This window comes from Fusarium mangiferae (assembly GCF_900044065.1).
Source record: "Fusarium mangiferae strain MRC7560 genome assembly, contig: FMAN_scaffold005, whole genome shotgun sequence".
Taxonomy (NCBI): domain Eukaryota; kingdom Fungi; phylum Ascomycota; class Sordariomycetes; order Hypocreales; family Nectriaceae; genus Fusarium; species Fusarium mangiferae.
The window spans coordinates 2,395,546-2,420,360 of NW_024573925.1; the positions used below are offsets into that span (position 1 = coordinate 2,395,546).

The 24,815-nt window shown below is 49.3% G+C and overlaps 6 protein-coding genes and 1 non-coding gene across 7 annotated transcripts; 2 read left to right on the top strand and 5 right to left on the bottom strand.

The window, feature by feature from the left end:
- Positions 1-2,158: 2,158 nt before the first annotated feature.
- Positions 2,159-2,666, bottom strand: FMAN_07695 (uncharacterized protein; the record flags this gene model as incomplete). The annotated part of the gene is made up of 2 exons (XM_041831350.1): positions 2,159-2,457; positions 2,510-2,666. The coding sequence occupies 2 exons, from the start codon at positions 2,664-2,666 to the stop codon at positions 2,159-2,161; spliced, it is 456 nt and encodes a 151-aa protein (XP_041681922.1).
- A 1,301-nt stretch (positions 2,667-3,967) lies between these two features.
- Positions 3,968-4,083, bottom strand: rrna2. The gene has a single exon (XR_005994009.1). It is a non-coding gene; the product is annotated as a ribosomal RNA (ribosomal RNA).
- Positions 4,084-4,294: 211 nt separating this feature from the next.
- Positions 4,295-5,410, bottom strand: FMAN_07696 (uncharacterized protein; the record flags this gene model as incomplete). Its single annotated transcript, XM_041831351.1, has 2 exons — positions 4,295-5,344; positions 5,393-5,410. The coding sequence occupies 2 exons, from the start codon at positions 5,408-5,410 to the stop codon at positions 4,295-4,297; spliced, it is 1,068 nt and encodes a 355-aa protein (XP_041681923.1).
- Positions 5,411-6,114: 704 nt separating this feature from the next.
- Positions 6,115-8,573, bottom strand: FMAN_07697 (uncharacterized protein; the record flags this gene model as incomplete). The annotated part of the gene is made up of 2 exons (XM_041831352.1): positions 6,115-8,107; positions 8,158-8,573. The coding sequence occupies 2 exons, from the start codon at positions 8,571-8,573 to the stop codon at positions 6,115-6,117; spliced, it is 2,409 nt and encodes an 802-aa protein (XP_041681924.1).
- Positions 8,574-10,598: 2,025 nt separating this feature from the next.
- On the bottom strand, positions 10,599-12,784 carry FMAN_07698 (uncharacterized protein; the record flags this gene model as incomplete). Its single annotated transcript, XM_041831354.1, has 3 exons — positions 10,599-12,460; positions 12,510-12,611; positions 12,670-12,784. The coding sequence occupies 3 exons, from the start codon at positions 12,782-12,784 to the stop codon at positions 10,599-10,601; spliced, it is 2,079 nt and encodes a 692-aa protein (XP_041681925.1).
- A 5,750-nt stretch (positions 12,785-18,534) lies between these two features.
- On the top strand, positions 18,535-20,213 carry FMAN_07699 (putative myo-inositol 1-phosphate synthase (MIPS); the record flags this gene model as incomplete). Its single annotated transcript, XM_041831355.1, has 2 exons — positions 18,535-19,850; positions 19,904-20,213. 2 exons carry the CDS (start codon positions 18,535-18,537, stop codon positions 20,211-20,213), a joined length of 1,626 nt encoding a protein of 541 aa, XP_041681926.1.
- Positions 20,214-20,788: 575 nt separating this feature from the next.
- On the top strand, positions 20,789-24,736 carry FMAN_07700 (uncharacterized protein; the record flags this gene model as incomplete). Its single annotated transcript, XM_041831356.1, has 2 exons — positions 20,789-23,703; positions 23,752-24,736. The coding sequence occupies 2 exons, from the start codon at positions 20,789-20,791 to the stop codon at positions 24,734-24,736; spliced, it is 3,900 nt and encodes a 1,299-aa protein (XP_041681927.1).
- Between the last annotated feature and the right edge of the window lie 79 nt (positions 24,737-24,815).

A 24,815-nucleotide genomic window follows, 5' to 3' on the forward strand; every position in this document is an offset into this window, starting at 1 on the left:
CTGTAAATAGACTAAACCGGGAGTTTGTTAGAGCCGGGACGAAGAGACGAAACGCCGCCAGAAGCGCGGTAGACTACGACTAGAATTTGTGGTTGCGGCGCTGGGTTTGACCCTCCAAATGCCTATCCCGTCCAAGTCCAAGTCCAAGCCTGCCCACCGCGGCTGCGCTGCCCGCAAAGCCCTGCCTCAAGTCATCTCCTCTCATCCAGTTTGATTGAGGTGAGCTGCATTGACAGTACGTAGCAGGTCCATCTTCGAAACGTCTCTGACACTTCTCGGAAAGTCGATCCGATGAGGAATCCTACATGCGAAGGAGACAGGGTTAATCAGCCAAGGTCAACATCCAGCCACTCAGCACCCCTGTTACACTCCGCCCGCATATGGTTCAACGTCCCGGCAAAGCATATCATGGTGTTGAACTTTGTTAGTTGCAGAATGGCTAACAAAGAAGCCATCCATGCCAATCCTGCTATGTGCTCTATCTTCTGTCATCATGGTAGGGGTTGTTTGACAGCTGACAATTTTTTTGTCTCTTCTCTTCTTTGCCTTTATTTGCAGATCCTCCAATGCCCCGCTTCCTCTGGGAAACAACCTTATGTACCTATCTAACTCAAGCCTCTGTTTTTTTTTTTTTTTTTTTTTTTTTTTTTTTTTTTTTTTTTTTTTCAAAATACCCCAGCATCCATTATCACCCACTAGTCTAATATCCTACATTCACACACATCCAGTTTGAAATCCTTGAATCCAAGAATTTCCCACGTTTCTGCTTCAACGGACCGAAGTCTAAGTAGCGCGTTCTGTCTATAAATACAGTCCCGGAATATACCCTGGACCCCCTTGGATCCAATTGAGTTTCCGAACAGTGGAAGCAACTACGGTTTCGCTTTTTACGGTTTCGCCTGTACTGTAAGTTGCCTTGATAGCAAACAGATTTGTCCAAATGTTAAATTCTCCCTACCGTGATGCATATAACGCACGACAACTTGACCTTGGATATTCTTTGTGAACAGTGACATGAGCTCGTGCCATTTGATTTACAACCTTCTCGACAGGAAAATGCAACTCAAGACCAGGCTCTTCATGCCGCCCACTTACTATGATCAGTCTCCCCAAACCGCGAAATACGATTTGCCCGTCGTGATATGACCTGACACTAATGCAGGTCCTTCCATCCACCGTCCTGGGCGTTGCCGGCTCCTTGCCCCGGGCTCGACTGCATCAAACAAAATGATCTCTAACCCTGGGCTCCAACGTGATGTGGGCACCACGCTAACTAAGGATCTGCAGGCAACTGAAGAGGTTGTTTCAGGTTGGGCACTGGAAAGCAACAACACCGAAGCTTTTGAGGCACATGCCCTCCAAAATAGCATCCGTGCCGCTCCTAGACACGCGCGATGCGGCTTGAGACATAAACAAATACTTACTAATAGTCGAGGGGTGGATTTCAATGTCCAAGCGTGGCTGACCCAGAGGCAGAAAATATCACGATTCCTGACTGTTAACCTTGACAGCAAGAATCACCGAAAACCCCCAACTTCAGGAACTCTCTCCATCACTATTAGCCTTTCTTTGGCACGTATTGCAAAGGTTTTCGCATCTTCATTGTATTTTAGGTTTAGTACGTCTTCATGGTTCGCACGAACCCTGGCCCTGGGAAATGTGTTTCATACCGGGGTTGCTGGCCTCTACGCACTATTAGACTATTTCAAGATCCGGGCGACTACGGAACAGTATCACGCTCACGCCTCTAGATAGACAAGTGTCCTCAAACGACATGCCACGGAAGATAATACAGTCGACAGTATGCAAATTTGCCAATTGCTACCTTGTCCCGTAGCCTCGATCCGTGGTCCTGCGCCTCACGGATTCATCAGAGGCCGTAAAGGGGCGCGTATCATCAGCAACGTAGATCAACTCATTACCACAGAACGCCGCCCAGTAGTTGATAAACTGCCGTTTTTTCAATGAGCAATCAGTAGAACAAAGAATCGAGGCCAGATGGTCCTTCACCCTACTGCATGCCACCTGATCCATGACATACATGTCAAGTCTCCAAGAAGTCATCAGAGGCCCAGAGTAAACTTCTCAGGGCTTCTGGTGATCAGCCGTCCCATCAGCTATAACTCCCAGGGATAAAGCTTGTTGATAAACCCACTTGCTAATCATAAAAACGAAGATCGGCAAATGTGGAAACCCCCCAAGATCGATCAACTGCAAACAACCTCACACCTGATTCCTCTCCAGCACCTGATTCCTCTCCAGCACCTGATTCCTCTCCAGCACCTGATTCCTCTCCAGCACCTGATTCCTCTCCAGCACCTGATTCCTCTCCAGCACCTGATTCCTCTCCAGCACCTGATTCCTCTCCAGCACCTGATTCCTCTCCAGCACCTGATTCCTCTCCAGCACCTGATTCCTCTCCAGCACCTGATTCCTCTCCAGCACCTGAACTTCGGTCTGCGCATTTGAGCAGACAGGGTTTGCACGATATTATAAACGCCGACATTACAAATTGAAGCAGGAGGAGGGGGAGCTGAGGAGTCAAGAAACAGCTCTAGCCCCTCGAGATGGGTGTTGATCCAAGCTTCACACTCCGTGGGCTGCATATGTGCGGTTCCAGCGGCTTCCTGTGGGTAAACAGTTCCAAGGAAGTTCAGGTCATCCATTAGAAAGGGGCGGATGTTCTCGATCTCGTTAGTTTCGGTCGTATCTCTTAGTTTTCTGGACAATGAAGAGCCACCCCTTCTCCTGAATTCGTTGTGCCCCCTCCCCTTTCCTTTCCTCGCCTCCCATTCAGACTCTTGGACAGCATTGCAGTAGGGCTACTCCGTAGAGGATCTCTAAGAGGATACAGTGAGGCGGTTACTGCTTTGATGTCTTTGGGAGCGGAATGCCACAATGGCGATGTGTCTGTCGGCCAAGTTTGGGTCTCTCATCACTCACCACTGATGTCGTCAGCGTCCTGCGGCCAGTTTTTTGTCCGCAAAGCAATGTTAAACGCAAGCAGCCTGCTTCTTCAGCCTTGCTAACTTTGCTAGTTGGCAATAACGGATAGTTCAAGTCTGGTCGCATGTGCGCGTTTGTTACGTGAAGTCAATTTTCCCCTGCCACATGCCCACTCTTGTCATCCGATTCAGCTTTTCCATGGCATGGAACTTCCCTGTGGGACACTGGGGACCGTTTGCATAATGAGATGAGTCGAAGCAAGCGAGCTTTTGCTCCTTTGACAGGGACGGAGAGTAATGGCCTGGACGACAAGAAGTTGGGTTCCAGGACAGCGGGCGATTTTCATTGTGTTTCATCAGAGTATCGATTCGTCTTTCGTTTGTTTCAAGAGGGTCGGCGCCGTAGTCAGGCGGGAGGAAAGCCGTTCGCCTACAAGTCCCGGTCGTTAACGCATGGCACATATATGCTTGATCGCTCGATACGAGATTGAAACAATATACCTTGCTCATATCTACCTGATCTAATGCAGTTATATTCGTATGCTTAAAATCAACTTGTGTCCGCGACATAACCGAACATGACCCGCTCTCTGCACCAAAAATGCAATCATAGACAGGAAAGGGATATGATATTTTGCACATCAGATATGAGTAGATAGTTTGAAAATCGTATGCTAGATTGCTTAGGAGTTCATTATAAAGCCATGCAATTGACTAGTGAACGTGAACCAATGGAGTGTCACGTATGATGTATCCCCTAGGGAAGTCCACAGCCGACTTCTATAGCCTCGAAGATGAATTTACCAGGAGAATATACATATGCCCTCGGGTGTTTCATTCAGACTGCTTTCAAAGAGCTCTCGACCCAATCAACACCACAGTAGCTCCCTCAACATGACTCTTCTCAAGAGAGGACAGGTTCAGTCTCGAAGTGGGAAGCCATGATACCAACCACTTGATGCATCACCATCACGAAAACAACGACTTCATGGCTGCAAACACCAGAATAACAAGCAAAAAAAGACATACAACAGCAGGTATTCGCTGGTCGTCACCGACCCAACTACTAATCCGCCCCTTGCAGGCTTGACTATGGGAGAGCGGACGTGATCCCGTATTCTACTGCAGGTATGGTCGTATGTGCTAACAGAGCGCCCTGGTTCAGTTCATGAACACAGAAGATTCATCTCCTTCCAGAGACTGATAATATATATACATGTGGGAGTTACGAAAGAACCGGTTGTATTATAGCAGCAGCTCCATTCTAAAACGGCTGGTCGGTCTTTGAGGTTGCTGTATATACCTGCCCGCAAAGGCGACAAGATACATTGTTGAAACCTAACCACTTGTCAAACAACTGAGAGATGTGTCATTTCACCGGTGTTCCCGCTCTCAGATATGCCCCAATCACACGCCACTGTCCAAACCTGCCCATCCAACATAATATCCCATACGGGCTGTCCCACATCAACAACGCTCCCAAGGATCACCGGCATCCTCGGGCCAAGGCCTGTCAACCTACCTTCGCCTGCAAGCAGGTATCTACCCTCTTCAGATGCACCGGTCCGCGCTTTGACTAGGTACATTCGCCGACCTGGTCGAATTTCCTCGATAATCACTTTCTTGGTCAGAGTTGTCGCTGGTGCTGCACCTTCCCAGCCCTTGAATTCAGAGAGCCAGCCTTGGAGGTCAGCTGCTAGGCCACCAGCAATGTATTTGGCCCCTCGGCGTTGGGGCGAGAATGCTGCGGGTAGACCATCTACTGCGGGATCGAGGTCAACAGGCTTGAAGCGCGGTGGCGCGTGAAAGGTTGGTTGCTGAAGCGGTTTTAACTCATTGTTGAGATTGATGGCATCCTGGATACTCTGTGTAGACTCTCCTGATGGAGTAAGGCCACTTTTGTAAGCCTCTTCTGGGGATTCGTTGTCTGGGTTGCGTTGCTCTTCTGGTGTGCTAGATTCTCTCCGAGGTGAACTCGATACCCTTCGCCGTTTCGGTTCCCGCTCTTCCAATGATGGAGAATCGTAATGCGAAGGTGTAGAGTTAGACACCTCAAGGTCCACAGAGTCTTGAAGAACATCATCTGGTTCGTTATCTGAGATGACTATGTTGCCACCTTGTGACGCAGTGGCATCATCAGACTCAATTTCGATGGAGTCATGAATTGAGTCGTGCTTTCTAAGCTGAACTTGAGGTTCGTCACTCCCTGGAAGGGTTTCTTGCGAATTGTCTCCTACTTCTTCAACGTCTTCAATATCTATGCCGGCTCTTGCCTGTGTCGGTCTCGGAACAGAAGAGGGGGCAAATCGAGGAGTTGACTGGAAACGCGGCAACGTCGCAGGATTTTGCGATGATTGCGTGCCCCGTTTTGGTAAAAGAAACCTTTTAGGCGTAGGTGTCTGGTTTTATTAGGTCAAAACGTAATCTCTGCATTGATGAAATCTTACACTTGGAGGGGGGCTCATGGTATAGGGTGAGTGCACATGACCGCTGTACAACGCAACACACTTGCCATGGAGATATTGCTTGTTTAGAATACCTTATCGTCTCAAGTCAGTATGAGTCCTTGACCACACAGAATCAATAATGACTTTTACTGTCTCAATGGTGAAATACTGTGAAATATCGCTGAGGATGAAGATGTGACGTTCATGACTAGAGGCAACGGTAAAAGCTCGGGCCAAGGACTGCGGCATCAAACATTCTGATGAACCAACTCCAACACTGAATAGGTACCCAAGTGCCTTAGGTCAAGGTAAGGTAGCTCTTAATTCTTGACGGGGAATGACGAGGACGGGCACAGCAAGGCACGTCACAGCATCACAAGCAATAGCAGATTCCCGGCTGGCTAGTTCTTGGTCCGTCTTGCAGCTTAATTACCTCTACTAAAAGAACGCCGAATTCACACGCTGGAACTGACGTACTTTGGTGTTTTGTTTGATACATGTCAAAATTAGGCACTCCAAACTCCTGACACCCAAATGCGCATTTCTCAAGCCCCCCCTATATCTAATACATGATACAACAGGGTCCTTGAGTGTAATCGCATACATGCGGCACTAAAAGGACACGACAGATCCAAGGACGAGAAGCAATGATATCCAGTGATATAGCATGTCTGATTAGCCTGCCTATGAAGCAAGTCTTTGCTAAAGGCGATAGTATAAGCTTACCCGTAAGCTAACTCAAAGGTAGTTTCATGATTATCACTGGTTGGCTCCGTATTCTTGACTTGGTGAAGCATAATTGGGGGTAAGCATGGCCGTCCGTGCTTCTCTTCCCACTGCGGGCCACCGATACCTGTATCATGCCAGCCCATCCAATTGTTGTACAGCCGGTTGGGAGGTATCGCCCGGTAGTACCAAGTGGAACCAATATATCTTCGCTCTCGTCCCCAGCCCATAGGGCTTCCGCGGCCGCCACATTCTCCATTCTCGCCAGGGTTGAACCACTTGTTGAGAAATTTGCCCTTCCAGTCACGGTCCATGAAAACCGGATGAGGAGCATAGACTGCCTTGAGGCCGTGTAGGAGAGCGACTGTTTGTGGCGTCATCTCGGAAGCGACATGGTTGCCACGAAGATTCTCAACGTGCATGATGTTCAGTAGCTTCTTCGACACTCGAGACTGAGTGACGATTGTGGTTCGCCTGGGAATATCTTGCGACTTGTGAGTTGAGTCATTGTAGCCCCAAACTTGATTAGCAATAACCCAGTTGCTGTTAATAGGGTTGAACATGGGAGAGACAGTGACAACATCGGCCTCTTCACCAACCCCCCATTCGTAGTTGTCCTGGCTGGGACTCGAAACAGGAGGCTTGGGCCCAATGGGATTGATAAAAGAAAATTCAGGGGCGCCCCAAATAGTATTGTCGCCGTACCGTTTCTCAATGTCCTGGCGAAACTCGTCGTCATAACCTCCGTGGAATGTCGGGATATACCATCGCTCGTTTCTCTCCCACATGCCTTTTCGAGGCTGCTTCTTGGCGAATTCTCCAAGCTTATCCAAGAGGTGGTAGTGATGACCAGTGAACCGGAAATCCATCTCCCAGTTCCAGACAAAATCGAACTGCGGGTAGTCCTGACTAAATTTCTGGACAGAAAGCCACTGTGCAGTATGGACGTTCTTCGATTCGGGGTCTGTCAATTTTGGATAGAGCTTCCAAACAATGTCATCATTCCAGAGAATTGTCATACTGCGGAACTCAGGAGGAACGCTCTGCGAGAGGACAGTCTGGTAGACATCGTCGTCCTCAAAGATGCGGAGGTTTGTATCCTTGACTTGCACAAGCAGAAAGACCTCGTACTGGCCGCCTGTCTTTAGAGACAGTTCAGATATTAGTGAACGAATATTCTGTTTGTCGTTTTCTGTGTAGTCCTTGCCAGTGTAAGATCGAAGAAGGATAGCAGTTCGAGGCTCTGAAAAATAGCCGGTTGTTGGGTTCCTGGGGCTTCTTGGGTGTTTCTGTGGACTTGCGACCTGGCTGATAGCTTCAGGGTTGGTCAAGGCAGGCTGAATGCCTGGGTTCGTCGAGACTGGGGTACTCTTGGGTTCTGGCTCCAGAGGAGCTTCTCGCTTTGCCATTCGTGCCGGAGCAGGCTCTTGGACTTGTTGAGGCTCCTCCGGTAATTGTGGGCCAATGACCGTTTCAGGATACATGTTAAGGTATTCGTTGACACGCTCTCGGTTCATATCAAACCGCTGGGCATTTTTGTGGAGGCACATTCGTTGGAGGTCCCCCCAGTTGACGTTATCGAAGTTGAGTGGCTGCGGTTCGCCGCCAACCTTTTTGAATTGGCGATGCAGCCCATAGGGGCCAAGCCGAGTCTCACGCTCCCAGCAGAGGTTAGGATCCATATTCAAAGCATCGTAGCTACCAAATCGAGGCAGGGGCCATTCACGAGGCCGACCTTTGAATACAAGCAGATCCTCGACGGGTTCCCCAGTTGCGCCTTTGCAAGGAAAGTACTGGGCGTACCCGGCGTCTTTCCATGCGGCACTGTTGTACTTGGGGTAAGGGTCATAGCGAACCGGCTTTTCAGAGCTGTATTCTACGTCGGCATCTGGGTCAAACTTGAGATCAACGCTGAATTCTTCGGGCCGAGCCTCCTGGTTTTCCAAATTCGCCAAGGTCTTTCCATAGATGAGATTCGAGTGGGGGAAGCTGGGAACATGTTAGTCCATGTATGGATTTTGGATGTCAGCAATACTTACTTAGAAGTGACAGAATAAGCGTGTCTCCATTCTTTTCTCATATCCTTCTCATGTTGGAGCTTGCCCAGATCTCCAAAACCTCGGTCCTTTCCATCAGTCTCAAATCCAGGCTCGATATCATTGGGGTCCTCGCCATCGGTGGGATCGTGCCAGTCCTTGAGGTCCTGAGCCGTGAGTTCCCAGAGTTCTCGATGAATGGCGCCGTATTGATCTTCGGTATCAGGCTCTCCATTTCCAGTAGCGGGTGGCGGCGGCGAAGCTGGGACGTTTGAGTTGGAAGGGACCACCTGGATACTGGTGCTGGGCGCAAACAGGAGGTAGTAGGCAGCAAGCATAGCAAAGACAATTATTATCATAGATCTCGGCCGTAGCTTGGCGCCGAACAAGCGGCGGCTTTGCGGGTGCCATTTCTTCATGATGGTGATAGATCTTGAAGTTGGCTGGTCCAAGGAGCGAACAATTAGTTCGTTCTACTGGTGGAAGAGAATCGAAATTGGTGTCGAAATTGGGGACGAAGAAGGTCGGACAAGATCAGAGGTACATAGCTCAATAAGCTGAGGCGCTGAGACGAGTGTATTCGGTCGGGTCGATGCAAGGGATACAATTCATTAGGAGTAGGTAGTGTCGTCTACTAGTCGTTTGAATATCTGATCGCTCGGTCGCAAAGAAGTCCCCTTGAGGCCGATTGAAGGAGTGACGCGGCTTCTTTCAAAGATAGCCAAGGAAATTGAGAGGTCGAGAAGTGCAAACACGTGTAAATAATGCACAGATAGAAAAGAAAGCCAGGCGCTGCGTTTAGGAGAATGTTGCGTATGATAGAACGGAAGAAAGGGAGAGAACGAAACCTAAGGGAGAGTTCATGGAATGGGTGTGGATGAAGAGGCGTTGGATTGGATTGGGCTAACGATAGCCCGTGTACTGTAACTGGACTAAGGTTTCGATTTAGGGGTTGAGCGTAGCATGAAAGTGGCGTAACGTTGGTGCACCTAAGCGCTACGGTAGCACATTCGTACCCATAAGGTAATATTGTCAACCATTATATGGAAGTTCTCAGATTGGCAATACTAGCAGATTACTTTAAGGTAGATAGAAGCGAATTCAAGACATTCAATATTTAAGGGAGCAAGAAGGTTTTGTCTGGTATTTTTTTTTTCATTCATTTACTATAAGACTCATCCCCTTGATTGAACTTCTTGAATCCCTGGCAGTCAATCTTCATTTACCTATGGCTTCGCCTATCATTGATTGTCCAACCCTTACAGCCTTGAGGTTCTTATCTTTTGGTATGGAGGTCTATTGGAGCTGGGTCGGATACTCCTTATTGTGACTACATAATTAAGATTCTGTCGACTTCGACAGCCTTTGATGTGATGAATCTGTTTGTTTGGACTTTTTTCGGTTTTGATATCCTCATGTTATAAACTCATCATGCGGATGTAGCAAATGGCTCATTCATACAGTTACTAAAATGGCCATCCTGTTCCGCTTCAAATATTAGTTGCAGGAAATTATTATATCACACATAAAAGTTGAGGCCCTTACATCTACTTTGCCTGCGCCTGCGCCATGGGCTGCTTGTCCTTGCCCACCTATGGCTCGTAGTGGTGGAAGCTTCGTTGAAAAGGTTATAAATATTAAGCCTGAGCAACGCTCGACTCCAAACTCCGGGCCGAGTATGGCAGTATACAGTTTGGCCAACATTGTGACTTGCTCTTGAACAGATCTTGTCTAAAGTTGTAGCAAGAAGCAAGACTTGAAATACGTGGTATCTTGCGTCCCTTACCCCGGCCACCAAGTTCGGGGGAGTGTACACATGGTAGTGGGTGCTGCCAATGATTCCTAGCTCGTTTTGTGGCCTGGTGGGATATTGTCTATTGACAGCTGGCACACAAGAGGCTTTTGTCGATTCGACATTGTTCGGCTCTAAATCTTGTAATTTGAGCCCATGAAACACAGAAAGGCGCCTTCTGAGGACACAAATGTGATGTGGTGACCCATCAAACAGATCTACTCAAGGACCATATGCCACCAGACTCTACGTCCAATATTCGCGATGATGAACTTGAAAATGTGCTTCAATTATCAGTGAACTCTTATCGAGAATCACTATAATGCTACGATGCTGAAGCCTGTAATGCTCCATCTCCAACACCCCGTCCATACTCCAGACTTTTCCCTGAATGGCACCAAGAACAGGAGGCATAATCCCACCAATGCTGACGTCGTTGTTTTCAAGAAATGGGGCAAAGCTGTATGATGTTGTACAGAGTGCAGGGTGTTCTAAAACAAGGGGGTATAATAACAATAAAAAAGAGTGCTAGCCAACTCCCGGCATCTTAGTAATGAAATCAGAGCATGTTACGTTCTGTTCACACAAGTGATATTACAAATAAAGTAATGGTCCATGTATCATCGCTCAGGGTCGAGTTTCAATCAGGTCGTTACATCATGCCAAGTCGCGTGTTGCGCTTGTTCATTCGCGGTCGAGGACCAGAAGGTCCAGGAAGACCGGGTGCAAGCCGGTTCCCAGGGGGCGGCATGCCGTATGGAGGTCGTGGAAGCCCCATACCTGGTGCTGGGCCCATGCCTGGTCCCATCCGCTGGGCTGGATGGCCCGGAAGACCCATCATTGGAGGTCGTGAGCCGGACGGTGATCGCCCTGGGGGCGCCTTCATAGGAGGGTAAGGCTGTTGTACTCGGCGCCAGGCATCTCTTTCGCAGTATGATTTGCCGTCAACCTCAAAGTAACCATCAGAAAGAGATCGGCCACAGTCGAGACATCGAAAACATCCAATATGATATTTAATGGAAAATTCATCTTCCAAGTATTGCCCTTCAATCCCCTTCTCACAGCTTCCACAGAGACTGCCATTGAGTTTGTGATAATGGTGCTCGCAATATGGTTTGTCGTTGAGAACATAGAACTCAGCTGATGTGAATGGCTCGGAGCATGTTGTGCAGACGAAGCAAGCCTTGTGGTACTTGCCAGTCAATCTTCCATCTGCAGATGAGATGCTTTTGCCTGTGATAGCTAGGCCGCAAGCTTTGCAATTTCCGCGAGATCGAACGGGATCCTGGGATCCCTTTCGAACGGGAGGCGCATTGGGTGGAGGAAGTGTATGTGCACGCATTAATTCTGGGACCTTGTCGTAATGAATGTGATCCTGAGGCGAAGTTGCGTAAAGCGGTCTCGGTTGTGAATCGCTTCGCTGAAGTGGCATTTCGATTCGGCGTTCATCTTTAGTGGCAGAGCTGGGCCGTTCACCTCTGGGGGATAGTTCGAGGGGCGATTCTGCAAGAGGCGATCTTGTACGTGAAGGGGCCCGCAAAGGGGTTCCAGCTTGAGGATCCTTGGTCCCCAAAGCCTCCATTGAGCTCTCGAGGTCCTCCATCAGGCCATCCATAGCCGAGAGATCGGAGGGGTCACGTCGGGGAAGAGATTTTGACTGACTAGTTTGAGAACTGCCGTGGCTCTGGTGGCTGAAAGTGGAAAATCCAGAGGACGTCGAGTCTGACGGTGTGTGATAGGGGTTATTCACACCGAATTCGGCAGCGAGATCGACGGACCCTGAATATTTGCTAGATCTTGACGGGTGCAGGAGACTCTTGCGCGGCGGCGGGGCTCGCGAAGTATCAGGCCCCATGGATGGCTTGGACGCATGACCAAGGCCACCGGCTGCCTTGCGCTCAGGCTTCGTACCCGGTGCAGAAGGAGTTCGTAAGGGAGGTTCCGATCGAACACCCAGCTTGGGAAATGTGTCGGAGCGATTCATCATTCCCAAAGGCTGAGGCTGAAGTCTCGCTTCAGCTGTCGAAGGACGACCAAACCCTTCGTAATCATCTCTTGTCGGTCTTTGAGGCGGGGCGGACGGACTGCTGCTACTGTTATCTGTGGGGGATGCAGATCTGCGAGAATTAAAATAATCCTTTGGGGATGCACTCAGGAAGTCATCTGACTTGTCGCCGCCTTCGGTTATCTCTTTGGGAAAAGACGGTGACAGCGCTGAGGGACTGCGAATAGTATCAAATGGTCCTGGGGCGATCGTATCCATTCTCTTGAACAAGGTCGCGTTAACTCCTCCGTTGGGGCTGATAGAACGAGGCTGGAAGTCCGGCCCATGCTTCTTCTCGCCAAAGCCTCCATAAGCCCCAGGACGATCGACGGGGCGCGGCGATGGTAGAATCAAATCATCCTCATGTGGTGTTGGGACGTCATCAAAGAAGCACTCCATTTCGTTAACTGGCGATGTGCTGCGCGGCTCACTATTTGGTGTCAGTTGTCCCTGGCGCAGAAACGGATGGTCTACTGTGTTGTTAGCTGGCTTTATGTGCATTGGACAATAGCAACTTACTGGCGGCATTGACATCTAATGATGAAGGTATGCGCCCTGGTTTCTCAGGGGACGCTGGACTATATGGCGTGTACGCCTCATATCGTTCTGGTGGAGGGGAAACTTCAGGACGATTAGCTCGTTTCACTGGATCAAAGTAGCACTCATGATATTTTCTTACGTTCGGGCGCTGGTGGTGCACAAACATGGTCCCCCATCATAGAAATTTCCACCTCCCGATTACACGACGAGCATTTGATAGTCGGGAGGAACATGGATTCTCGTGGTATCGCCATGATGGCGGTGTGAGCTGATGTGCTGCTTGGGGCGGGCGGAGTCGAGTTTATTATGTGCCGCCTTTAAATGTAATTGAGTCGTCGCCGTGGTTTCTCTTGAAATGCCTGAAAGCGCCTTCGACAAAATGACGCACAAGAGATAATTGTGTGCCTTGTCGCGGTGGTTTCACTGGTGGTGTTCTAAGTGAGACCTTTTACATTCGTACCCCAGGCCCGTTCTGCTACCGGTGTCCCTGGGGTTGGTGAAGTAGATTGAGGATGCCAAATATCGGTGCGATTGCACTTGTTGATCGCATAAAGGCTGTCGTAGTGTCCAAAGAGGGCTTTTCCTTCTTTCCTAGTGGCAAAGTTGGAGATCGATAGTCGCAATGCTTTTGTCTCGTCTGGCTGAGTTGAGTAACAGGTAAATTGGTGTCCAAGTATTTGCCAAAGATGCGAGAGAATTGGAGATGATGAGCCACTTCTCGGTTGATCGTGTAATGAAAAGCCAAAGTCAAAAGAGTAGATTGAGATTCGATGGCAGCGGAAGAGAACCAGATTCAAGAATCGAAACACGACACTAAAACACCTGTGACGTGAAAGGATAGAAAGAGGATCAGCTGTCGACTTTCAAGAAAGGGACGATGCAGATGGTGTCTCGAATGTGGAGGGAGAGTGGGCGGGTTGATGCTAAAGGGGACCCTTGACCAAACTAAAGGCCTTTGAGATACAGGCTTATCCTGGAGCCCGACCCTGGTTGGTGTTGGTGTTGGTGCTGGTGTTGGTGCTGGTGTTGGTGCCCTTGTTCATTAACAAGTCAATAAGTTACGCTCGCCGAGACACCCTGTCTCCTGCTGTCCTTTTAGCCCCCCTGGTTGGTGAAGGACGGTTCGCAAACTGTCGGGTTTGCGGTGTGTGCGGTGTGGAATTTGCAACACGGGCACTACGGAGCTTTGTGTTTTGTGCGTTGAAGGCAACAAGAGCGACGACCTTTTTTGACTTTATTCTAGAGAAGCGTTCACTTCTATTAGTAGGTTGCTTGTGGATTGTTGTCGAAGTGGCCCAGCACCCTGGATACCTACCTACTTACTACCTACCTAAGGTAGGTAGGTAAGTATTGACAAATGGCTTGGTACCTAAGGTACGGACGGATGCTCCGTTACTGCTTTAACTTAAACAGACTTTCTTCTCGTATTGTCTTGGCTAGATCGTTGGAGACTCCATTGACTCCAGAAACACGGTAGACGACATTCCAGTAAACTTTCCGGAACTAATAAATGCTTCCTTGGAGCTTCTGGGCCCAAGACAGCGTCCGCCCTACCCTCAAGAGGGGTCAAAAGGGCGATGAGACATGAGAATTCAACCATCGATTTGGAGGGAGGGCAGAAAGACCGACAGGAACACCAATGAAGTCCAAATCCATAGATCCCCCAGAAAAGGGTTTGCTGTCTCGCTTCCAATGTTAATCAATCAATGTTGCATGCCTCTTTATGAAAATGGGGAAGCAAGGGCAACAAGTCTTTGTTCGGTTAGGATCGTCCGCCGCTTGTTTGCATGCATGAGATGAGTCTGGAGAATGATAATCTAAAGCGGAAGAGTCCCTCTTGTAGATGTTAGCCCGCAATTGGTTCCTTGACATCAACAATGATTGCATCCATCTTATTCCTTCGTTTGCGTCACGTCAGTCTCCTGCATGCGTCAAGCTCAGTGGCCAGCAGTCTGGTGCCCTAATAAACTCATCGAAATGAACAACGCAGCAATCGAAAGCGAAGAACCAAAGAAACGAGCCAGACTGAGCCCGGCCTCAGCCGAATCCAGTCATGGGATAAGCGCCACAGGAAGTTCTCTGTAACCTGGTCATTGATGCCAATATCCACTGTTGCCCATGGATAAGGTCGAGAAGATCCACTGAAAACCGTCAAAACCGTCAACAACTCGGGTACCTTGCAGGCAGCTCTGTCCAATGAAGGGGCTTGTCTTACCAACTAGTCTTGTTTTGGACAGACGTCCACCGAAAGGGGATCTGCCTCATTTAATGTTTCTTTTATTACTCGCGGTGTGGTGTGAGAGCTCCGCCTGTCGCTATCGTGAATCCAACTCTGGCAATATGACCACTGCTACGTAATTATCCGTCTCTGCAAATCAATGTGTTCTCTGACGGCATTGCTACTGCATGGCCACATCGCCAAGTTTTCTACAGTAAGTAAACCTGGTTTAGCTATCATGTAGAGTTCGTGTGTAGTTTAACATAACTGGATCATTGGATAGAATTAATACGGCCATATGATAATTGCCCACTCTATTGGCTCGTTTAATGTGACTGGAGGGTTGACCTATATAATTACCTGCACTCATTCCGCGGGTTAAGTCGTGGGTGAATACGGAGTAGTGGCTGATCTTCACACCATACACCAAATGCAGCAGGTTATATCTCGTGTTTAATAAATGACAGTGTTGATGCAGACCATGGTTCAACGCGAGTGTACCCGTTTGCTTTGCAAGCCCGTCTTGACTACCTACGTCTATACTTCGGACAGGATCTACTATACAACTCTTCTTATGACTATTTGCAGAAGAGGAACCAGGCTACAAGCGATGATCCACTGTCTCAGGTCTCTGATCGGGAGATCAAGAACCCGCTACGACATTAATAGACCATGGCCACGGACTGTAATCAATCCGACAGCCATGCACTGGCCTGATTTTCAATAGATCGTTAGCTGGGGCGCCACAATTTGAAACTTTCAGTGTCGTTAGACTAAAAGAATTGCAAACTTGCCGCCACGACCGTTGACGGATATTGGCCCTCGATTAACAGAGCTGCCCCTGTGTTGGAGGAGGGTTGGCGATTTTCTAATACATCAAAGACGCGTTGTGATGAATACTTCACCATCATCTTATCAAAGGCGTGGGGGGGATTACCCAGTAACATGAATGTCTCTCTGTCAATTGATTTCATCAACCAATATGGGCTTCGTAACTGGTGACACTGTCAAATTTTCATTCTGTCTGTTAGAGACCTTCAAAAGTAATGCGCCAAGTCAACACGAGCCTCTGAAGTCACCTTACCAGTTCCTTATCAAACATTTAATGGCTTCAAGTTCAGGATACTTTAGCTTGGACTAGCTAGTCATGAGCTTGAGAGTTACCCCTGGCCCGTCTGCCTATAAGGTTGGCTTTGGCACGTCATTCAGGGCTCTCCAAGGACAATCATTTGGTATTATGACATGGCTGAGACCGGAGTAGTCTTGAGGTGTGATCGTCGATCGGCTATCGTGACCAGTCTCGGGCTCGGGCACATGGGTCTGTCAAAGCAGAAATGCGTCAACAAGTCATCAACTATAGCAACGATTTCTGGACCCTGTATTTGAATCAAGTCTGCAAATGGTGTGGCATATGGCCAACACATAGACGAAAACTTGACCTGTATCATTCATTTCGAAATCACGGCCGAGATGACAGCCTGGGGACGGAGAAAGCTATACCTCCTTCGGGTTCCAGGCATGGGAAGCCAGAATTAGGAATGGGCTATAGTCAGTGGGTGGCTACTATGGCCATGGGACCCGACGTTGAAGAGGTCTGGCTGTCTGTTCTCGAGTGTCACTACGAATGGCGGGAGTATATGACTCCCCCTCTTTCGTCACGTCTTCTCCTGATACTCCCACAATGCGATTTGACCCGGATGTACCAGCTTCTCCCGCATTAGACGGTGAGGGACGACATTGTAGAGGCCAGGGTCTTCTGACGATCTCAACACCATACAGAAGCCATGTGGGTATTCGGCTCGGCATTGCATCTTTCTGCTGCACTTCCTCGCTACACATGTGAATAGAGCTACTTCCCAACCAGCCAATGTGAAGAACAATTACCTTGAGATATACAATTTAAGAAGATTGCGGCCCTTCCTAGAGAGCTATGCCATTCCATGATAATATCCGGTGCCTTCATCCTCTAATCGCTGGAGGCTCCGGGGCATCGTGGCGCTGGGCTAACGTGGATTGATCGAGGTTGATCAACCCCAGGCAGCGGCGAGAGATAACGAGTGACAGTACAGATGATCCTCGCCAGTTGGTCAAGATTGTAAGCCAATTATTTCAAAGGCTCTGGATACCTACCTACATACCTACCTAGTCAATGCAAGTCCACGTTGTGATAAGAATGCACGCGACGTGCTACTAGCAATCGGAATCATCATCCAAAAATCCCTCTATCTATATCTACCCTAGAGATGGTATTTGATTAATCAGAGTCGATTTCGAACGCGGCTTGCTAAATAGGGCTCACCATCCGTGGAACAGACGTCAACAGTATTGTGGTTGGAGAGTTCTGAAATCTTTATCGATTCCAGTAATATCTAGAAACGCTTATCGCGACACCAAAGATACCTTAGTCGTTGATAGTCACAACAACAAGTCATCGACGGCTAATAAAGCCTGTAATACAGGAGACCCTTTACCCGTTCAAGCTTGACCCAGTGCTCTAGACTTGCTGGCGAATAACCCAACAACAATACTCCGTAGGACAGACCTGTATGATCACCGAAGGTCCTGGGTAGAGCCAATCATGTTGGAAGATGTTGACAATATCGGATGAGACAATTTATTATGCTTAGAGACAGGCCCACCGCTTTTGTCCCGCACGGGTTAAGAAAGGTTAAGAAAGGTCAAGTCAGGTTGTCGTTGTCGAATGCTGAGAGAGATGCACAACGTCAGGGGCTCGAGCCAATGGTTCGGGCGGGAGAGGAAGGGTTACGAGGCAGGGTTAAGCTGCATGAGCATGGGCTGTTGTTTGCGGAAGTGCCTTCGCCAAACCAAGCATATTCAACAAATATCAACAACTAGTACAACACGCTTACTCCGCACAATCATATCACCAGAGGGAAAGGAAAGAAAAGAAAAGAAAAGAAAACCCTTGATAAGCCGGGGTCAACCGTACAGCCACAAGTTCTTATTTGAAGCTGTATCCGCCGACTGAACCCCAACTCCATGGGCGAAAATCGTGGGAGAAATGTGGGAAAATCTGGAGGATGGAGACACTATCCATACCTCTTTCTCGGCTCTAGGAATCCAATGGATGTGTGCTAGCACCAGGTGTCCACAGACATGCATGGAAAACATACAGTAGCTTACAGTAGCTCAATATCATCAATACACACGCTGTTCCGAGCTCTCCGCGTCCCCAGCCGCTAGAATATCGCTACCCCACTATTGGCTCCTTGTAAACCTCACCGCCCGAACGTCCACGACAGCCAAGCGAGGGAAAAGTGGCAGTACCAAGGTACGTCTCCCGGAGTCTGCCATATTTGAACCCTCCCCATCCCCGAACTATACTCCGTTTCTCTCTCTTTTCCTTCACCAGCAAACCTCGTCAACTTACAACCAGCTAAACAGCATATCCAAACTCTTTAAAACTCTTATTTTCGGTCAAAATCTCCCTCTCTTGACATCCATCTGCCCCGCTACCCCGCCATCAACAAACCCCCTCCAAAGAATCTTATCATAAAGACCAAGGCCTTGACCCTTGGTCACTACAGTCGTCAAGACGTTTTCCAATCTCCTTAACTCGTAAGTCATCTAATAGGATCCAAGAAAGACGATGACAGATGCTGACTTTACAAAAGGACGCACCACCCGTTCGCAGGAGCCCGCTGCTCAGCCGATTCCGGAGGCTCAGCGGACTCGACCTTTGAACAGTAAAGGTCAAATTTCAAACAGAACCCGTCCAATCTCAAACAATTCGCAAATTTCCACGTAAAGCCACCTCTTCTCATCATGGCTCCTCACGCGGAAGTAGGCACGGGCTCCTCGAACGGGGCGGTCTACAACGGCCGAGGTTCCTCAGCTACTCAGGACCTCTTCACCGTCAACTCCCCAAACGTCACCTACACTGATGCGGAAATTCGTTCCCGATACACCTACCGCACTACCAAGGTTGACGTTGATGCTAATGGCAAGTATGTTGCCACTCCAAATGAGACTCTCTATGACTTCAAGGTCGACCGTAAGATCCCTAAGGTCGGCATGATGTTGGTTGGCCTCGGAGGCAACAACGGCACTACCGTCACCGCCGGCATCCTCGCCAACCGCCGCCAACTCGCCTGGGATACCAAGGAGGGTCCTCGCGAGTCCAACTACTACGGCTCTGTTGTTATGGGCTCGACCCTCAAGCTCGGCCATGATGCCAAGACCCATCAGGAGATCAACATTCCCTTCCACAACATTCTCCCTATGGTTCACCCCAACGACCTTGTCATTGGCGGCTGGGACATTAGCAAGATGAACCTGGCTCAGGCCATGGATCGCGCTCAGGTCCTCGAGCCCACCCTCAAGGCCCAGGTCAAGAAGGAGATGGCTGAGATGGTTCCCCTTCCCTCCATCTACTACCCAGACTTCATTGCTGCCAACCAGGAGGACCGTGCTGATAACGTTCTCGAAGGCTCCAAGGCTTGCCGGGCCCACGTTGAGAAAATCCGCCAGGACATCCGTGACTTTAAGGCCAAGAACGGCCTTGACAAGGTCATCATCATGTGGACTGCCAATACTGAGCGATATGCCGACCTGATCGAGGGCGTCAACGACACTGCAGACAACCTTCTCAAGGCCATTGAGCAGGGCCACGAGGAGGTCTCCCCCTCAACTGTCTTTGCCGTTGCCTGTATTCTTGAGAACGCCCCTTTCATCAACGGCTCCCCACAGAACACCTTTGTTCCCGGCGCCATCGAGCTTGCTGAGAAGCACAATGCCTTCATTGGTGGTGATGATTTCAAGTCTGGCCAGACCAAGATGAAATCCGCCCTGGTTGATTTCCTCATCAATGCTGGTATTAAATTGACATCTATTGCCAGCTACAACCATCTTGGCAACAACGATGGCAAGAACTTGAGTTCCCAGAAACAGTTCCGCTCCAAGGAAATCTCGAAGTCCAATGTCGTTGATGACATGGTCGAGGCTAACCACGTTCTGTACAAGAAGGGCGAGCACCCTGACCACTGCGTTGTGATCAAGTATATGCCTGCGGTTGCCGACAACAAGCGTGCTCTTGACGAATACTATGCCGAGATTTTCATGGGCGGTCACCAGACCATTTCGTAAGTTGATGTCAATGTTTCGAATGCAATAGACTGCGACTGACCATTTTCAGGCTCTTCAACATCTGCGAAGACTCGCTTCTGGCCTCTCCTTTGATCATTGACTTGGTCATCATTGCCGAGATGATGTCTCGTATCCAGTGGAAGGCTGTATCTTCTGACGGTACTGCTACTACCGAGTACAAGAGCTTCCACAGCGTCTTGAGCGTCCTCAGCTACATGCTGAAGGCTCCCCTCACCCCTCCTGGCACTCCCGTTGTCAATGCACTGGCCAAGCAGCGCGCTGCTCTGACTAACATTTTCCGTGCTTGCGTTGGCCTCGAGCCGGAATCTGACATGACTCTTGAGCATAAGCTCTTCTAGTCGTAACGCATATGTTTCATACTCTTGACGTTGATTGATTTAGAGGGGGGATAGCTATAAGGACAGTCTTTACTGGATGCTCATGTTGGTATTTGAAAACTGAAAATTTATAAAAAACGGAGGAGAGATCAATTAGCCGCATAGAAAACTAAATTTAATTGTGCCATTATCCTCATGATATAAGAAAACACGATATAAATATACGTGCCATGTGCAATATCGCCGTGCAAGATGTCGGATTCATGCCTGGCCCTCGCCATGTATCCTCTGAGACATTGGAACTCAGGGGTGTTAATTGAATTTTACTGTGGCTGGCAAACCTTACGCGTGATTGATGCGTATCAACGCGTCTCTCCACGCCAACGCTTTTCCATGGCCCGCGCGTCGCGTTGAGCTCCCCACTACCACTTAGACTCGGGAGTTTCCATTATCCTCAGTCTCCCACAGATCAACATCCACTCTAATGTCAAAACAAAATATTATTCACTCCTGAGGACTAGATGCTAATTTGCTTGTTATTTCCATCTTTTCGCTGATCACTTTCTGTCAAAACTATACCTACCATCGATATCACAATGGCTACTCCCCCACGAGCTTCCTCCCACTCCTCAGAGGGTGGAACTCCCGAACCACTTTCACCACAGTCTAGATTCAAAGCGCAACTTGCAGCTCTTGAGAGTAGTGACGACGAGGCATCCTCTTCAAACCAATACAAAGACCATAACTCAAAAAACCACCTCAACCTTCCAACACAGGCCATACCTGATCAAGAAGCGTCCGATGAATCGGATAATGACATAATTAGGCCACGAGGCAAGCTGGCGGCCAGGATGCAACGGACATGGCAGCAAAAGGCGTCCGGGAGCTCGTCTTCTTTGCAGAGAGAAAGTACTGGGGACTGTATAGAGACGACCCACGAGCTAGGAGAGAAGGCGACTGAAGAAGTGGAGAAGGCAGACAATATTAGCATGCCCGATGCTGAATCGCAAGAGGATGATGCTCTTGTTACACGCCGAAGATTAGTTCGCAAGGCACCTTCATCACCAGCCTCGAAGCGCACCTCTCGTGGTCCCAGCCCAACACTTTTCGTATCATCACCTCTTCGCTCTTCGCCAACCCGATCTATACATAATGGCTCTGATTCAGAGGTTGACATGCCTGCCCTCAAATCCGATCGCTTTAAAGCGATGCTGGAGCGCCGCAGACAAAAGAGGCGTGACGAAGATGCCGCTAAAGAAGCAACAGAGGCCGCAAAACGGGCAAAGCAACAGAAAGTCACCCAGGAGATGGAAGAGATGGTCTCGGATGACGATAATTCCAGTATTACCGACGATGAAGGCGGCCGACGACTAACGCAGGCCGAGCGACCCAGTGCTCGTAAAGCCAGCAAGAAGGCCATCGAAGAGATGAAGAGAGAAACTCAGAGAATGTCGAGAAATATGCAGTTGGCACATGAAGCCAAGACACGAAAGAAGATCACCAAGAACAGTTTGTTTGAGCGTTTCAACTTTCGCCCGGCAGGTGAACCAGAACCAGATGTTGCCAGCTCGAGTAGGGTCCCGACACCACACAGCGATGTTGAAATGCAGGGTGTTGATACACCACCAAGTTCCCCCCCAGTTTCTAAAGAGACTGCCACCGCCGTTACAGATCCAGAAACTGCTCCTGGTGACGATGAATTTGACTTGCCAACTATAGACAGCCTGGCTGAGACAACCAGACTCAAACCAGATAAAGGAAAGGGAAAGGCTGTGGAGACTCGAACCGAACAGGAACAGCCCGTGCAAAATCCGAGGCGCCAATTTCGAGTCAAGCTTCCACCTATGAAAGCCAATGTGACCATGGTAGGTTCGGATGACGAGTTAGAGATTACAAACACCACCAAGGACAAGATTCGAGCTGTATTCGACATGGCGCCAGCAAAGAAAGCACAAGAACACAGTTCCGTTCAAGCATTACGCGCCCTGGCCCAACTAAAATCTCCCGGCAAGGAGACAAGGCGAAAGAACGAAAATCACGGCATGACAGCAGGAGAACTCCAGGCCTATCTGTATCAGAAGGCTCGGCAGCAAGCTAAGGTAGAGCGTGACCGCAGAGTTGATCTGCTCAAGGCTCAAGGTGTCGTTGTTCAGACCGCTGAAGAGCGTGAGCGTCAAATGCAAGACGCTGAGGACATTGTCGCTAGGGCAAGGGTGGAGGCACAGATGATCAGGCAAAAGGAGAAAGCAGCCGCCAAGAAGGAAGCGAAGGAGAATGGCGAAGTTGACCCCTTGGCTTGGGATGACAGCGAGGACGACGAGTATCAGGCATCTGGAAACGAAGCTGACGGAGAAGGATCAGTTGTTGAGTTGTCCGGATCTGAGGACGAGGAGGAACTCAGTGACGAGGAGCAAGCAGATGGCAATAACATGGTCGAAGTCGAGGCTCGAGATGGAGAGTCTGAGGCCTCAGCTGATGAGAATGACGATGCAACTCTTATTGCCAGTCAAGATGCTCAGGACGATATAGAAGAGTTCCCTGCTACAAGATACCGACGATTGCGAAAGCCTATTGTTCTTTCCGACGAGGAGGAGGAGGAGGAGGAGGAGGAGGAGGAGGACACAGTCGAAATGACACCGAGACCAAACACTACTGTCCACATGTCACCAACAGTCCCAAACACCCAATCTCCAACTGCACCTAGATCAGTCCTCCGTTCAGCAAAGAAGAACTTTATCCCTGGTTTACCGGTACAAGGGCCGGCCGGTCTCGGTCTCACGCAAATTTTCGCCGGTACCATGGACGACAGCCAAATGAATTCTGCAGACGGCCCAACCCAATCCCTGATGCCCGATTTCGATCATTTTCCCGACTCCAACTTCTCTGCGACCATCGACGAGCCCATGGAGGACATGATCGTGGACAGTCAAAAGAATGACAGCCAAAGGAATGCTCAAGACATCGCTCTCGACCTTTCTCAGTCTCAAATGCGCGGCCTGGACAGCTTGCTTCGGGAAGAGAGCACTCAAATTTCCGAAATGATTGATTTTACTCAGGATGGTGGGCTCCAAGACCAAACACCCTTAAAGAACAGATTTATCGAGGCACCAGTTTCGACTACAGAGACTATGTTGGTCGATCACGACGACCCGACCCAAGCTTCGCCACTCGTCCGCCGTGGCCGCCTTCGCCGCAGAATAGAGACATCTCAACGCATTCAGGAAACACCAGAGCCGGCATTTGCATACAAGACTGATAATGTTTTTGAAGCGTTGAGGGAGGGTGCCAAGAACGAACATAAGAAACGGCTCCAACCCGAGTTTGATCACAAGAACAGCAAGGCAAAAGAGATGGTTCAGGAGCAAGCTGAGGAATCCGAAGATGAATATGCTGGGCTGGGTGGTGCAGATGGCGAGGACAGTGACAATGAATCTGCCGCTTCACTCAAAGACATTATAGACGACACTGCTGGTAACGACGTTGATGGAGCCAAACTCGCTGCTTTATATGCGTAGGTGCTACATCCCGAATCATTTACATCAAGACTGACATTCCATAGCGCTCGAGAACAGGCAGAAGATGAGAAGCAGGTGGAGAAGCTTTTCAAGGACATCACGACTGGCATGCTTCGCCGTAAACGAGGTGCAGGCTACGACCTTGATGATTCAGATGATGATGGCGAGGCTCGCCGTCGAATGAAGCGTCGACAGTTTGCTAAAATGCAGAAAGCTCTATTTTCCGACGAGCGTGTCAAGAAGATAGCCGAGAACCCCGGAAATCAGGCCTTCTTACGAACGATCGAAGATCGTGGCAGTGATGATGAAATGGACTTTTTGGATGCACCAGAGGAGATTGTTGAGTCCTCACAGTCCCAGTCTCAGGATGAAAGCAGCGAGGCTCAGACTGTTCCTGACAGCCAACCTCAGAAGGTTTTCGGCCCTGCGGGTAACAGGGTCCCTGGCTATCTGCGTAGGACCAAGGATGGCAAGAAGCCCTCCAACATTGGTGAAGTTCGCGAAACTTTATCCGATCTGTTGGAAGAACCCCATGGTTCAGTTATCCCTGCAACTGAAGTGGGCTCAGACAGCGAAGGTGAAGACAATATTGCCACAGAAACTCGCAGCGATAAGGAGAATGATACCCCCAACCCCCGCCGTGGCCGTGTTGCTGTCGTTGATCGCATCAGTTTAAAACGCAATGGTTCTTCAAACGTTAGCACTGGCCGCCTCGCCTTTGCAACAGCATCAAGCTCCTCATTCAAAGTCCCTGCTCTGCTTCGCCGTGCTACTACAAATTCATTTGTATCTGGTACAGTCTCTACCACAAGCTCTGGTTCACCAGCACCGGCGAGCGGATTTGGTGAGGAGGCTAAGATCAAGAAGGGAGCCAGCAAGAAGAGCGGTGTACATGCTTTTGCTCGTGACAACGAGAGACGAGCAAAGCTAGAGCAGAATGAGCGAAAGAGAGAAGAAAGAAAGATAAAAGGAGCAGAGAGGAGAGTGGGGGTCGTAGGTGATTTATTGGGTAAGGGTTCGTTTGAATAAGCTGGCGCAGAGTGGAATTCGTTCTTTGATTTGGTTTATGCATGTTAGGGTTGAAAAATCAACATGGGATGGCGCGGAG